At 47.3% G+C, this 16,498-nt stretch overlaps 1 protein-coding gene across 1 annotated transcript in view; it reads right to left on the bottom strand.

Moving 5' to 3' along the window:
- CAPN8 (calpain 8) overlaps positions 1-16,281 on the bottom strand; it is a 63,458-nt gene extending 47,177 nt beyond the window's left edge. Inside the window, exons 1-2 of the mRNA XM_004605511.2 lie at positions 16,045-16,281; positions 8,042-8,111 (exon numbers count right to left, since the gene is read on the bottom strand). Coding sequence (XP_004605568.1) covers positions 8,042-8,111; positions 16,045-16,281 — 307 coding nt within the window. The remainder of the gene's footprint in view (positions 1-8,041; positions 8,112-16,044) is intronic.
- Positions 16,282-16,498: the final 217 nt, after the last annotated feature.

The raw sequence follows: 16,498 nt of genomic DNA, 5'->3' as shown, positions 1-16,498 counted from the left end.
GAACCACAAATGGTACCCCAAACACCATTAGGAGTGAGCCCTGAGCTCAGAGGTAGTAATAATCACTGAGCACTGCTGGGCTTGACCTAAAATCAAGCAAATCCTACTACATCGGACAAAAATCCCTTACATATTCATTTTATAACTATTTACTGAGCATCTGTTCTGTGCCAAGTAAGTAATGTCCTAGAACCTCGAAAGCATCAGGTTTCTAATGCATAAATATAAAATCATGTTGAAAAAATTATATGTTTAAAGTTATGACAGAGTGAAGCCAGAAAGATAGTATAGCAAGTAAGGGTCATGCCCTGCACACAGCAGCCCATGTTCAATTCCTGGCAGCTCCAGATGGTCCCCCAAGAAAATACTAGGTGCTCCCAGACACAGAGGCAGGAGTAAGCCCTGAGCACAGCCAATGGGGGTCAAAAACAAACAAATAAATAAATAAATGATGACAGGGTATATCATAGATAGATGGATAGATAGATAGGTAGATAGGTAGGTACATATATATCATATGTACTCACATACCATATCTGTAATGATATAGCTTCTGCATGATGTTCTTCTTAAAAGAATTTAGTGGGATCGCACAAACAGCATAGTTATGAGGCAATGATGAGTAAAGGTAGTATTTTGCAACAACTATAATACAATGTGAAATAATCTGATTTCTACTGCTGTGTTTCATTGCCAACAATCACACTGAGTGGAAAGAAGGTCTGTGAGGGTCAGTGGAACTAAAGAGGCAACTATAAAATGCTTTCATGCTCTTCCAGAAAAAGGTCTCAATATCGAACCTTCCATAAACCACTGACTCACACATGTCTCCCACTACTGCCGCCACGCTGTGTTCCCTGAGGAAACCACCTGGGACAACTGAACTTTTAACTAAAGTGTAAATGATTGTCCTGGCCTGCGGCTCAGAGTCAACAAGGCCATGTCACTGGCGGGACAGTCCATGAGGACACTGAGCACAAGGCACTGAGATAGAAGGAAAATATGCAGCAACTGAGATAGGGAACGCCCATAGGGAGACCAAGAGCCTGAGACAAGCAGCCTGCCCGCAGATCCTCCGCAAGCCAGGCTGCAAAACCCCAGCCCCTGTAGTTTCTCTGCTTGCTAGACCTCTGAGCCTGCACATTCCAGAATCAATGAGTGGGTCTCACCCAAGAAGCACTGTGGAGACTTCCCCTGATCACTCCTTAAGGGAGACATCAGGTCTTGGTGAATTCATTGACCCACATTAGTCCTTGAAGGATGCTACTGATCAAAAGGGTCTAGAAACAGGCTGACTCCAGCTCTGCCTGCTGGGAGTCATGTTCATCCAACCCCTGCTGCAGGAAGACGGAACCCTCAGCTCTGAAAAGTGATGGGAAAATCCAAGTGAGGGGTGGGGCCAAAAAGGCCCCTGAATTTGGGTCATTGTTGTTCATGTCTTTGCAGATGGGTAAGATGGGCCAGTCACTCTTTTTCAACAAGAACACAGAATATAAGACTTTATTCAGTAATTACATGCCAGATCCAAAAATATATCAGTTCTGTAGAGATGGAAAGAAAAAGTGGATCCTTCAAGGCAGAAGAAAATACCAGCATCCCCTAACACTGACCCATGAGGGGCAGGACCCAAAAAAAGCAAAGAGGCAGGCAGAAGAGGAAACCTCAACCCTCCATCAACCACTTCTCCCACTTGTTAACTCTGCTTGGTATGGAAAATAAATCCCCACCAATCAAACATGGGATTAGCGGGGCAACCAGAGATTCAGAAAGCATTCTCATTGCAAACTGAACTCTGTGAGCGTCTGATCCTCATGCATTAAAGAAGAAAATTCCCTGCTGGCTGTTCCTGAAAGCAGCCAATGTGTCCAGCTGGGTTTTTTGTTTGTTGTTTGTTTGTTTTTTTCCCTAGACCAGGGTCTTTTCTGTGGCCAACAGTCCTATTTATGGCAAAAGATATGCCTAGCCCTGGTGCATTTTCACAATCAAGGGCATAAATGATGTCTGATCGAAAAGCTTCCTGGCATATGGGGGCTTTAACATGTTGACACCAATGCCGCAATCTGTGTTAATTAAGCTAGATCCGAGTGTGGCTCACCAGTGGCACACACCAGTGCCAACTCCCTGTGTACCACAGTGCACTGTGGGGCAGGAGTCAGGGGTCCTTCTGAAGAGGACACGGAGCCTTCTTCCCTGCCTTGTCCAATGCCACCATTAGGGCTCTGGGAAAGTCATTCCTGTCCTGTGCTTGGACACCCTCTCATTCCTGAGCCTCTTTAAGTATTTCAAACACCTCTAAGCTCCTACCCTGCAGAGCCAATAAGAAGGAACTGATGGCAGGTAGACCAGATGGTTTGCATGAAGCTGAAATTTTTGGAAATAAAGAGCTGTAGACAACTTTGGGTTAGAATGTTTACTCTGAGGAAAAAAAGATAGCTGTGGAGTTTATGCCCAAATCAATCAGCTTAATCAATGACTGAATAAATAGCAGTACTCCTATGTTAAAAAAGAAAGAAAGGAAGAAAGAAAGAAAGAAAGAAAGAAAGAAAGAAAGAAAGAAAGAAAGAAAGAAAGAAAGAAAGAAATGAAGAAAGAAAGAAAGAAATAATAAATAAATAAATAATAGATGGCTGTGCCAGAGGAATGGTAGAACAGGTAGGGCATTTGCCTTGCATGTGACCTACCTAGGTTCGATCCCTGGCATCCATATGGTGCCCCAAACTCCATCACGAGTGATCCCTGAGCCCAGTCAGGAGTAAGCCCTGAGCATCACTGGGTTGGCCCAAAAACAAAAAAAAATTTTTTTATTAAAAAATAAAATAGGTTGGAGTGATAATACAGTGGGGAATGCGTTTGCCTTGCATGCAGCCAACCTAGGTTCTATCCCCAGAATCCCACATGGTCCCCAAGCACTGCCAGGAGTAATTCCTGAGTGCAGAGCCAGGTGTAACTCCTGAGCATCGCTGGGTGTGACCCCAAAAGTGGGAAAATAAATAAATAAAAATAAAAGACTGATGGCCCCGATGGACAAGAAAGGAAGGAAGAAAGATCAAAGTAGCCCCAGCTTGGGGTTCCCTTTGTGAACAGACAACTGAGCAGTGCTAGAAGGCAGAGGTTAGGTCAACAGGTCAAAGGGTCAACATTCTTCAGGCCCTGCGGTGCCCCAGGCATTCTGAAGCCATGAACAAGGGTGTGAACTAGAAGCAAGGAGTGAGGAGAAGCAAGTCCACAAGAAGGAACCCCTGCCTGTTAATTAAGGTGTCATTTCCAAGAGGAGAAGGGCACCACAAATTCCCGATTCATCCCAACCATCCTCCATCAGGTTCAGCTCTGTCCCCACTTTGCCGCTGTAAAGATGGAGGCAGAAAGGCATAGGTGTGAAGACCCAGCTCCAGGTGGCAAAGGAGGATCCAGTGAATCCTAGAGAGCTAGAGAGGAGATCACAGCGCTGGGCATTTCCAATAGCCCAGGGGAGAGACAGCAGCAGCTGCACCTGCAGGGTCCCTGGATGGGATGTCACAGGCTGGTCAGACCACGCCCTGCTCCAGTCCACTGACTGGTTGAAATAAATTTTTCTTTATTATTTTTCAGGGGAAGGTGAAGGATGGGGGCTGTAGAGCCACATCCATCATTGCTCAGGGCTTTTTCCTGGCTCTGTGTTCAGGGATTCTTCTTCTTTTTCTTTTTTTTGGAATCACTGTGTGATAGACCCTTACACAGCTGTTCATGATTAGGTTTCAGCCACATGGTCTTTCCAACTTCAGGGATCATTCTGGATGTGCTCAGGTGACCATGCGCAATACCTGGAATCAAACCAGGGTTGATCACATGCATGGCAAATGCTTTAACCCCTGTATTATCTGTATCATCTCTCTAGCTCCCAAGCATACCTCCTTCACTCTGTTTACCTGCCCCTTTCTTTAGGAGAATTCACCCCATGATTTGGTGGGGCACTCGCAGCAGAAGAGGCCCGCAACCACAAGAACAGGCCTAGAACACTGCTTGAGCCCATCTCAGGGTCCCCGCCCTTCTGGATGAACCAACTGAGCCCATGGAGTGAGCGAATAGAAAAACCCAGCAAATCAGGAGCTGGAAAAGTGATTGCCACACATGCAGCCTACCAGGGTTCAAGGTTGGTGGCTCATAGGGTCCCTGGAGCACTGCCAGGCAAAAGCCCTAAGCACCAGGAATGATCTCTGAGCACAGAGAGAGGGTTAAGTCCTGAGCACCACCGGGTGTGCGACCCAAACCAAAAATAAGCAAGCAAGCAAACAAACAAACAAACAAATCCTGCTGAGTTCCCCGGCTGAAGCCTGCGATCCCCGAGGTTTTTCCCACAGAGCTTGGCTGTGGGAAGCCACAGAGACCAGCATCAGTGAGAATCAGGCAGCCAGAGCTTAGGCGTTGGCCTCCGCCTTCCACAGAGCAGTGCCCTGAGGGAGGACTTTCCCCCGGGGTCCTTCAGCCAGTTGGGGAGGGCTGCTCAAGTCCGCCGGGACTCACCGAGTACGGTGCTCAGACAGCCTCTCTCAGCCCACAGGGGCTGCAAGCTGTTCCGGCACAGAGGTCACTGTGCAAGGTGCAAAAAACAAGCCAACCTGGAACAAGCAGCAGAGGAAGCCAGTGCAGCCCCCCTCACTCCCACTCCCTGCCAGAAACTCACCCACGTGAGCAGAGGGGGGAGCCAGTGGATAGAGAGACAGCAGATGGTGCTGACCCATCACTGCGGAGACCCATATCTTTCACCTTCTCTGTGTGTGTCTGGTGCAGCCCTGAGACTTCCTCCCATCCTAGCAGTGTGGCTGCAGGTGGGCCCTGGTCATCCTGGTGAGTTTAGGGTCCACTGAGGAGGTGGAGGACCCAAAGGCTGAGGATGCTGAAGACACCTGTCCTCAGAGGGCTTGCGAGAAGAGAACCAGACTAGGGATGCTGGAAGGGGGCTTGATTCAGCTGAAGTGCACCCATGTAATGTTCTCCCCCACGGCTGAACCGCCCATGGGAAAGCCCTATTCTATCTGGAACCAGTGCTCCTGAGGGTGACAGACTCCCATCTAGCACAGCGGGTAAGGCCCGCTGCCTTGCACGCGGGCGACTCGGGTTCGATTCCTCCATCTCTCTCGGAGAGCCCGGCAAGCTACTGAGAGTATCCTGCCTGCACAGCAGAGCCTGGCAAGCTACCTGTGGCGTATTCAATGTGCCAAAAACAGTAACAAATCTCACAATGGAGATGTTACTGGTGCCCACTCGAGAAAAAGATGAACAATGGGATGACAGGGCTACAGTGCTACAGACTTCTGCCAAGAAGTTGGCTCCTGGTCTCTACAGAAGCACTAATAAAAAAAAATGTGGCATAACAAGAAGAATTAAGAGGAGCTGGGGAGAGACGGGTCAAATGGGAGAATGTAGGTCTTGCCTGTGTGAGGTGTGAGGCCCTGAGTTCAAGCCCCAGTGCATAATGACCCCCTGTCCCCCTGCCCTGCTGATGTGGCCCCTATAGCACAAAGAAGGAGGAGAGGAAGAAAAATGAGAGTGTGTTTCCATGAGAGCATGGAAGCAGCCTAATGCTAGTGGCCAAGTTGGCAAACAACCCTCACATACACGTTGTGAGGTGCCGAAGGAGACTCATTTTTGCAAGAGAGAGAAAATCACTCACATGTCCATCTAGAGAAGGCAAGGAATGAACCAGGATTGATAACAGTATTCTGAGTGCTTAGATGAGAATGATAAAGAATTCAGCATCCTACAGAAAGATCTCCAAGGTCTCTTAGTAAGTGAAATAATAGCAAATAATGGCCAGGTGCCAAACTGTTTACAGCATGCTGCTTTCCATGTAAGGAAGAGATGAAAATGAGAAGTATTTAGATGTGCTTGGACTTCATAAAGAAACACGACAAGGGCTTTTTAGAATTGGTGGCGGGGCTGCAAGCAGAGGAGATGGAACTGAGGCCATGGCCCTCAGTGCATCCTTCAGTTTTCTTCGTTCTGAACTGTGTACATTCAAAGTGATCATAAAAGAGTAGTAACACGTACCTATGAGAAACATGGCAGCTTCTTCACAGAGACTCATGGCCAAGAAATAGGTTTTTTTTTTTTTTAAACAAGAGGAGCACGCTCTGTAACTGTACCCTCACGGTGATTCTCTAATTAAAAATAAATAAATTTAAAAAAAAAAGACATTGAACAAATACGACTCCAAATCACGCCCTCATCCTGTGAGTCCTTCGTGACACCACCCTGTTCCCTGTGCATGCACGCGTGCACATGTGTGTACATGCATGTGTGCGTACGTGTGTGCATGTGTGTGCGTGTGTGCATGCATATATGTGTGTATGCGCATGTGTGTGTGCGTGTATGTGTGTGCAAATATATGTGTGCATGTGTGTATGTGCATGTTTGTGTGTGTGTGTGTGTGTGTATGTGTGTGCTGGGTAAGGAATCTCTCCTCTTAGACTCACCACATCCATGTTCAATGTTAGCCTTGGTGCAAATCTCCCAAGCTCACTGGTTGCTGAGATTCAGCTAAGGACATTGCACTGTGTCATGTGTCCAGCACCCGCTTTTCTACTCGCTGAAGCTCCTTCAGGTCAGCCAGCCCTCAGACTCAGTGTCCTCAGGAAGTCCAGTCTGCTCTGTTCATTAATACAGCAACCAGGTTGTACCAGGGCAGCCTCCAGGGGGCGCTAGTGCTAGCGTGGTGAGTGCCCTTCCCGAGAGGCCCCTACCAGCTGCCCCACAAACTGTGAGGTGAGCTACATTGTGGGGTTTCCTGCGTTCTTTTCGGGCAGCTGACTCGCAGAGCGGCAACCGTGGTTTTCAAAAACATAAAGATTTCCAACAAGCTGGAGGGAGCAGGTCTGCCAGTGTGGAATAAGAAAGGAAAGGAAGGGTCGGGGGAATATTACAGCGAGTAGGGCACTTGCTTTGCACAGAGTCAACCTGGGTTCGACATCCGGGCATTCCTATAAGCCCTGAGCACTGCCAGGTATGACCCAAAAACAAAAAAACAAGAAAAGAAGGAGAGGAAAGCTTCTTAGAGGGGTCCTTGAGCAGGAAAAGATGCCCAGGTTTTGTTGTTACACAGATTTCACCAAGTACAACTCGCTTCCTCAATGGCCACTAGTTCCATCACTGGAGTCCGGTGAATCCCGTTCAGGGCCACCTTGTCTCATGAAAGGTTTTGCCCAATTCAAGGCAGAAACTCATGTGCGAGACCCAGGGATCAGGCGGGCTTATGAGATCAGCAAAGCTAAGCTGCTATCAAGGAGAACCTCCATTTCTGACACTGGAGACCAGAACTTACAAAAGCAAATAAATTATTTTCTAAGCTTAACAGCACCTGATTTGAAGGGAATATGAACGGTTGGGAAATGGAGGCTCTTAATTCCAGAATCCCAGGCCTAGACTAGAAAACTAGCATTCTTGTTTTCTTACTAATTACAAAAGCATGTGTTAGGACAGTTTAGAAGGGCCGGAAATATGACATGGTCCACTACCCCCCGTGGCCTCCATAAGACAAACTATATCCACCTAAAGGTAAATACTAACCAAGCAGAGCACGGCTTGATTATCTCTGATATGCCTATAATTCTGGCTCTCTAATCTACTATCTAGAAGTGTTGAACCCCTCTTGTTAGTTGAAACCAAGAGAGTTCCCACATTCCAGACCCACCGTGAAGAATAAAAACTGGAGAGGTAGTTCAGGGGGTAAAGCATTTGCATCAATCCTGGTTTGATCCTCCACAACTCATGCTGTGCTTGACCCTAACCTTGACCATGAGCACAAAACCAGGAGTGACCTTTGAGCACAGAGCCAAGAGTAAGCTCTGAACACTGCTGTGTGTACACCCCCACCTTGAAGAAAAAAAGTATACAGATAGAAAACAGAGATCCATCTGGCTAAATTGTGGACATAACTTAATTGTTCAATTCTAACAGCTTCCTTCATCTGACATGATTCATCACACACACACACACACACACACACACACATACACACACACACACACACATTCCAAAACAAACAGGACCCTCTCCAGTTACTCACCGAGACCGCCCTGGCAAATGTCTGTGCGTGTGGCTCCACCAACAATAAACTCGGGGCTGGAGCATAATTCCTGAAAGTCACAGAGAGAAAAACACAAGTCACAAGGTGCCCAACAGCAGGGGTGAAGGCTCCTTTGGGGCATGGAATTCAAAGCCAGGGGTCACCAAGGGTGACAGACTGCATAAGCATTAGGGATGGCTGAGGAAGCCCAGTGGAGAAGACCCTCCCCCATCACAGAAACACAGAGAACAGAGCACAGCCTGGACAGCCCTATCACTCAGCACACTGTGTGTGTCTGTGTGTGTGTGTGTGTGTGTGTGTGTGTGTGGTGTGGTGTGAAAGATTGGAAGGGTGTGGGGGAGGCAGGAGAAAGACCAAGGCTGGGGCCTCATGCCCTTCATGAAACAGGCCTGTTTCAATGTTTAGTTACTGCTCCACAACATGCTCCCCGCTTTGTGGACACTCATGGGGGGGGGGGCGGGGCACAGGGCAATGGTCAGGAAGGACTCTCCAGGAGACCAGCTCTGGGTCAGGATCCCCTTCCTGACATGTCTGTCTTTCCACCACTCGCCCTTCTCAGCTGGCATCTGCCTCCCAGGCCACCCCTCACTGGAATCTCAGGCACTCTGGGGGTCCAACCGAGGCAGTGCAGGGCCTCTCTTGACCCCAACTGTCCGTTGGGCAAAGCTTGATGCAGGGTCTATTTTAGGCAGTTCTAGATGTCCCAGGGGAGCCAAGTATAATGAAGGTAGAGGAGACTCCCCCGTTCTTGACCTCGAAGAGCCCAGTCTCTGCAGGAAGCCGAGACTCAGTTTCCTGAGAAGTCCAAGTCACGGCCCAGCCCATGATAGTGGTGGGCAAACCACACACACACACACAAACACACACACACACACTCATGCACGCACACCCCATCCCGGAGTAAGTGCTCTCAGACTTCCCTGCAGCTACTTTCCCTTCCTCACTCTGCTCTTCCTGCTCAGCACCCAGAATACTCCTTCTCCTTCTCAGTCTCTTTCGAGAGTTCCTCGTTCCTGCTTATTCCTAAGAGTCAGGGAACCCCTGGGCCTGGCCCTTGGCTTTCAGCAATGATTCCATTTCATACAGCAATAATCTGCCCTATACATTCTCTCCTGGTGACATCAGTCCAACTTTAAGTACTGCTTAAAATGCTTTAAGTACCAGCTTTAAGTACTGGCTACCGAATACAATGATAGCTCCTAAAGCACTCCCCTGAGCTGTATATTCAATTACCCCAGTCACACTGCTCATGTCATAATGAGCTCATTAGACACAGAGTTAAGAAGCTGACCCAGTTCTGGTACAGTTTTGAGTTTGGTTTGGAAGACGGGGTGATTCGCAGAGGCCAGAGACCATTTAAGGTGTTCTAACCACAACGGTGCTAAGTGGTTTATAGGTAGGCGGAGTGTTTGTTTTTCTACAGGATATTCAGGACATTTATTAGCACGATTTAAAATGCCCCACCCCAAGAAAAAGCAACCGAGATGTCATGGTTGAATGACTCTTTCTGAGGCCACAGAAAGGAAATTGCAGCTCAGGGTTAGTGCTGAGAAACTTTCCCCAAGTCTCCTCTCCATGCCCAACTTCCTGTTGGGATTCAGAGCCGAGACAGAAAGTTGTCCAGCCCGAGATGGTTTCCAAGATGCGAACCCGGAGGCTTCCACATCCCTCGGGTGTTTGTTTTGCTTTGTTTTCTTTTGTTATGTTTTTGGGGGCCTCCCAAGAAGCACTTACGAGGCCCAAGGGCCCATACCAGAGATTTTCTGGCAGCTCGGCTACTGGCACAGTACACGGGCCTATGGATTTGATGCTGCTCAGACTCTGCAGTGTCCGGAATACCAGGGCAAGCCCAGCTTGGTAATACGGACTATGTGGTGGCAGGGATCAGACCCAGGTTGTGTGAACACCAGACATGTGCCCTAGCCCTGTCCTATCTCTCGCCCCACCTCCCACAGTTTGAACAAGATTTTTTTTTCTTCCTTAGATAACTATCACAGCTTTTTTGCCATAAAGTGTATTCTTACTCAGGTAAGGATCTCAAAACATCCCATAAACATGACCTGCCACTCAAGCCTTGTTTCAACTCTAATAAATGGGCAGGAGGGAAACAATGTGTCTGTAGGAATACAGGCTGGGACATGACTCAAGTCACATACTCTCAGTGACAATGGCCACTTGGAGATGTCACTGCCCAGGACGCTAGAGCATGTCCATGAATCCTGGTCTGGCGTTTCAGGAGCTGCGACTGTGTGCTTTTGGGAAACCCGTCTTCTTCCTCCCCATCAGCGTGGTTCATGGACATGGAGCTGTCCAGTGTTCCTGACCTCGGGATAGGCATCCCCCTTGCCTTTTCCCCTCTGCTTCCCACAATGCTTTCTCTCCACAAATCCTCGTGGATTATTCCCTTCTAATCCACATTCTCTGAATCGACTTCCACCATCAGCATCTGTGCTCGCACTCAGGCCTTCTTGGTCTCCGACCCACCCGATTCTTTCACCACCACCTCTCCATGCCGAGAATGCCTGGGCAGGCACCGGGCACCAACGCTATAACCCAGTTTAACTGCTTCTTCCTCTGAACTCCCACACTTCTTGCTCACAATTCTATTTCACGCTCTGAACAGTCTGTCTCAAAGTAATAGATAGATAGAGGGCCCGGGACAGAGCTCAAAGGGCTGGAGCACATGCTCTTTGGTCCTGAGTTATAAGTGGTCCCCTGAGTATTGCCAGGAGTAGACCCTACACACAACCAGGTGTGGCCCCAAAACAAAAATAATAATTTGAAAATACACATGCCAGGGTCAGAGAGATACAGAAGATGAGGCACTTTCTTTGTGATCGTGAGGACCCTGGTTCAAATCTTGGGCACTGCATATGGTACCCTGCCAGGGGTCACTCCTGAACATAGAGCCAGGAATGGCCCCTCAGAACCACCTGTATCATCCCAGATTTTTTTATTTTTTAAATAATAGTCACTTCATTCCGTCTGGAGTTGTTCACATTTCAACTCAGGGTACATAATTTCTCTTCACTGCTTAATGCATAATTTAATTGCATCATTTCTCTTCATTGCTTATTTCTCTTTCATACATTACTCATTTATACTTTCCAAAATAGAACTATTTTATATCAAAATAGTAATAACTAGAGAAAGCTCCTATAATCAAGTATTTAATTTGTGTCAGACATTGGGGGCTGAGTAATTGTACAGCAGGTAGGGAGCTTGCCTGGCATGCGACATGCCCAGGTTTGATCCCTGGCACCTCATATGATCCCCTGGGCCTACTAGGAGTGATCCCTGAGTGTAAAGTCAGGAGTAAGACCTGAGAACTGCCAGGTATGCCCCAACAACATGAAATAAAATAAACATAAAATGTGCCAGGCAAGATGCTGGAAGGATAGTACAGTGGGTAGGGCACTTGCACACAGCACCACAAACAGGCTGCTGAGAACAGAGCACCACAAGTATGGCCAAAAAAAAAAACTAAAATAAAACAAATGAAAATAAAATGTCCCAGCAAGCACAGCCAATGTGCCCCAAACTCCCACTTCTCCCCTCAAATAAAATAAAATAAAGTGTGCCAGACACTGAGCTAAACCAGTTTTCTCATTTAAGCCTCCCAACAACCCAATGAAGCGAGTGATATTGTTTCCGTTTCATGGATGAGGAAACTGAGTCTTGGGGAAGTTAGTTATTGTGAACAGACAGCTTAAAAATAACAAAGAACAAGAACCCTAATCTACTTGACATCCAAATGGAAGTTATTTACCACTCAGCAGCTGAGTTTGTCCAGTGCCCTCTCTCCCCTATCAACTAACATGCCACAAGGTCCCCCCTTTGGCATCTGCTGGTACCCTCAACAAGTCAATTGAATTGAACCTTCCAAATTCATTCATCCAGCCAGGAGATTGGAGCATGGAAACCCACAATTGAGACCTTACTGCTCAGCCTTGTGTGTGTGTGTGTGTGTGTGTGTGTGTGTGTGTGTGATGCCAGGGATGGTACCCAGGACCTTTTACATGCCAGTACTCTACCTCTGAGCTCCACCCTGGCCCCTCTCACCTTCATTCCCTACCCAAAAATGTCAGCAATTCAGTCCCTGATGTTCCTTGAGTTGCCTGTTTTGTGGCTCCTTTGGATGAAACTGACCTTGCCTCTCTCTCTCTCCTCTCTTTGCATTTCTCCTGATAATCAATAAACTGCTTAATTGCTCAAAAATGAACCGAGAAAGAGATTCTTGGCTGGGCTGAATTCAGCAGGCACATAGTGGGCATCAAACCACAGGAGCCTTGACCGAGCATCAAACCAAGCTTCATGGGGAGCCAGGAGACCAGAGAGCAGAGAAGCCAGTGCTGAGAGTCCTTCTGGACCTCAACAGTCCACATGTTTTGTGATCAGTTGCTACTTGGCCCAGCATTTGGAAGGGGAGTGAGGGGTATAATGACTTGGGATTTTGAAGAGCCAGAAATATATCCGAAGAGCCCATCTTACCTCAAGATCTTCAATCAGAGCAAACTTCCTTCTTAACCCTTCAAACACAAGTCCCAACAAGTCTTTTGCTAAGTAGCTCAAAAATGGGCAGAAATAGGTGGCAGGGGCAGCATGTCTTATTTCTGTTATTGTAGAAAAACATGCATAAATAAAAATTTATTGTTAAGAGGAAAAAAAACATATATACATCTCATCTCATTTCTGGAAAAAGCAAATAAAATCAATTCCTCTTTAGTCAGTCATATTAGGGCAGCTCTCTTAACGCCCCTAGATTGAAGTAAACAAGGAATCACCCTCAAAAAGCCAAGAAACACCTTAAAATGGGCAAAGAAGACCAGAGAGATAGTACAACATGTGGGGTGCTTGCCTTGCATATGACCAACCCAGGTTTGGTCCCTGGCATCACATAAGGTCTCCTGAGCATCACCAGGAGTTATCCCTGAGAAAGAGCCAAAAAGTAAGCCCTGAGCACTACCAGGTGTAGCCAACCCCCCAAAAAATACTAAATAATAAATTTTAAATGGGCAAAATTCCAGGGAGGTAACTTAGTGACAGAGTGCTTTCCTTGCATGGGTGAGGACCTGGGTTTGATCCCTAGCATTACAAAAATTAATTAATTAAATGGGCAAAGTTTATTTGGCATTTCTTCAGATAAGATATACAGATATGTGGGAACTGGAAAGAGAGTAGAGCAGGTAGAATGCTTGCATTGCACATGGCCAACCCAGGTTGATCCCTGACACACTGTTTGATCCCTAAGCCAATCAGAAGTGATCCTTGAACACAGAGCCAAGACTAAACCTTAATCACAGCTGGTTGCAGCACCCAAACAAAATAAAACAGGAAATATATAGATACAGTAAGTACATGAAAATTGTTCAACATCATGCATAATTAGAAAAATGCACATTATCAGCATAATGAGTTACCACCTCCCAATCTGTAGGTGACTACTATCAAAAACAAAAACAGAAACAAATGTTGCAAGGATGTGGAGAAACAGGAGGCCTGGTGCATTGTTGATGGGAATGTAAATTGGTGCAGCCTTTTTGGAAATCAGGAGGTGCCTCAATAAATCAAAAAATAGAACTACCGTATGATCCAACAATTCCAGACCTGGATTTACACCCAAAGGAATTGAAATCAAAGTCTCAAAGAGCTATCTGTACAACCTTGGTCACGGAAGCATGAGTCATATTATCCAGAAAGTAGAAGCATTTCCAGCGTCCTCTGATGAATGAACAGGTATTTTAAATGTGGATCACTCTCTTTCTGCTTTATATTAAGGAGGCCAGGGACGCAGAGGAGGAATGGCTGTGAATGCAAAGGTTTCTTTCTGTTTTGTATGTGTAAGTTGGTAAAACAAGCAAACAAACAACCTTGGAGAAGCTGGCTTGGATTTATATTGTTAGGTTAAACAATTCTTCAGACCTTAACGGCAAAGTAATTTTATTCTTATGAATACCCAAGAACGATTTTAATAACTGAGAACCTGGAGGCATCAAAAGAATGGAGCCCAGACCAGACAGATAGCATGGTAGGCTAGAGTGTTTGCTCTTATGGGTTTAATTCCCAATTTTCTGAGCACCTCCTAGAGAAACCCCATTGAGCAAAAGGCTAAAAGTAGCCCCCACACCGCCAGATGTGACCTTAAAGAAAAATGGCATCTATGATTGTGGCAATGATAAACCCAAAACAGTCCAGACTCTAAACTAGTAGAGAAGGAAGTCGGTACAATGCAGAAAATCCACTCGTTAATAACACTGCAGTGAAAAGGAAGGGCTGTGTATTAGTAACAGATATTAATAAATGAGTATTAGTAAGAGATATTGCTTCTAGAAAGAAAACCTCAGAGAGCTAGTTATAAGAGACAGTTTTCTCTACAGTATAAGCAAAACAGTATTTTAGAACATATATATGAAAAGAATAAAAAAAGAACATATAAGAACAAAATGTGGCTTTTACGCAGTGGAATATTAATCAGCCATTATAAAGGAAAAATCTTGGCACCCAGGGATGGAGCAGTGGCATAAAGCACCTTTCTTGCAGTGTCTGCTTGACATGTAGGTGCTCTGGGTTTGATTCCCAGCAACATATAATCCTCAGATCACTGCCAAGTGTGAACCCAAAAAAATAAATTCAAGGAAAAAGAAAAAATTAGGCAAAGGTTAGCCGATATCTGACATCAGTCACAAAATGAAATCTCAAACCCATTTCCATTCTCCTCCCCACCCATCCACTTAGAATTTCTCAGTTCCTTTAGAATGTTTCCTCTGCCCTGACATCCCCTTTCGAATGGCCCGTCTTTCTGCCTCTTTGGGCTTCCTTCATTCTGCCCTAGATGTCTGCCCTTCAGTCATTGCCTCCCCATAATCTCCATCAAGGTTGGGACTACATTCATTCCTAGGGTTCCATCCCCAGCACCTGTATGAATCGTTATGCCCCCGTAGGAGTGATCCCTGAGCACAAAGCCAGAAGTGAGTCCTGAGCAATGTCAGGTGTAGCCCAAAGTCAAAAAGGGGGGAAAAATGGGCAACAAGCTAGAACCAAATGGTTCTGACCATTTCCGATTACATTGCCTCTCCTTGGCCTTCTTCTCTAACCTCTGCTAATAAAATAGGCCACTGGGCTCAACTTCCCCCTTGAGGTCTAGAAGACAAAAGGCTGAGGGTCTTAGGAGATCATGCGATCTGAGGAGACATAGGTTTGGGGCAATGATACTCCATCCTTCGACCTCCAACTTCGGAGGGCATTTGTGAGGCCTCTACAGTATGATTCTGTATACTGTAGGAGTATGCAGAAGCCCCAACTTGTTCTGAGTTCACAGACCCACATTTCGCTCCCCTCCCCACTACCCCTCCACAAACCAGCTCCAGGGGGACAATGGCCATGAAGGACCCCCACCAGCCTGGCACCTCCCAGCAGTGGTGTCACCATGAACTGACTGCAGAGAGTCTTGATCTGTTCCATGTGGTGCGGCCCCCCTGCATTCCCCCCGCATTCGTGTGTGCTGAAACTCAAGAAACACTTGAGTTTCTGCTTTTGTGGCGGGGGGGGGGAGGTTGTTTGGGGGGTCACACTCAGGAGTGCTGAGGAGTGACCCCTAGCAGTGTTCCAGGGACCATATGCACAACCAGGAGTTCAAACCTGGTCTGTGGCTGGGACAAGAGCACGCCAGGTGAGCGCCTTCCCGCCTATGCTGTGTCTCCAGCCCCTTTGCTTTCCTTTCCCATCCTCATAACAACCCCAAGGGATGAAAGGCTAGTATCACCATTTTTGCAGCTGAACAAATCTGAGGCATGGTCAGGCTCGTACTCCACACTCGTACCCCTACCTACCTCACCGTTTCTAAACCCAGTGCTGAGAAGGAGAGAGACCCAGGAACTGGAGCAGCAAATTCTGCTCCAAGAAGCCCCGATTCTCCCCTGTGACCAGACCCACAGACCGTCCTGTGAGGTGACACCCCAGGCCCAGCCGCCTCATCTCCTTACCGTGGGTCGCTTCCAGACAATGCCTTGAGTCTGGGGGGAGTGTGGGCCCAAATCCTTGTAGCCCAAGGCTGAGGGGCAGGCGGGGAACTCCGGGTCTTTGAACAGAACCCCCGAGTCCAGGCACTGTTGCCGCAGGGTCTCGAAGTCCTGGCCCAAGTACTTCACAGCGTGCTGGCTGGAGCCCAGGCCTTCCGCTGCTGCCCGCTGCTTGGCGACTTGTGCTGCCAGGCCTGCCATGGCCGCCGCACTGCAGGGAACGGAGCTGTCTCAGACCTCTGACCCCTGGGAGGGCCTGGATAAGGTGGCATGGAAGGAGGAGGAGCAGCACCCAAGGCCCCAGGCTGGACTCTGAAGGGGAGTGAATCAGATGGGGAACAAATATGTACCCAGCGTGCAAATAAGTCTGCCCCACCTCCCTTCCTCCCAACCTCCCAAGCCCCACCCTAGCCATTAG

This window comes from Sorex araneus, chromosome 9 (genome assembly GCF_027595985.1).
Source record: "Sorex araneus isolate mSorAra2 chromosome 9, mSorAra2.pri, whole genome shotgun sequence".
In the NCBI taxonomy this organism is placed as follows: Eukaryota; Metazoa; Chordata; class Mammalia; order Eulipotyphla; family Soricidae; genus Sorex; species Sorex araneus.
Note: the sequence above shows the minus strand (reverse complement) of the source record. Positions and strands in the feature narration are given on the sequence as shown.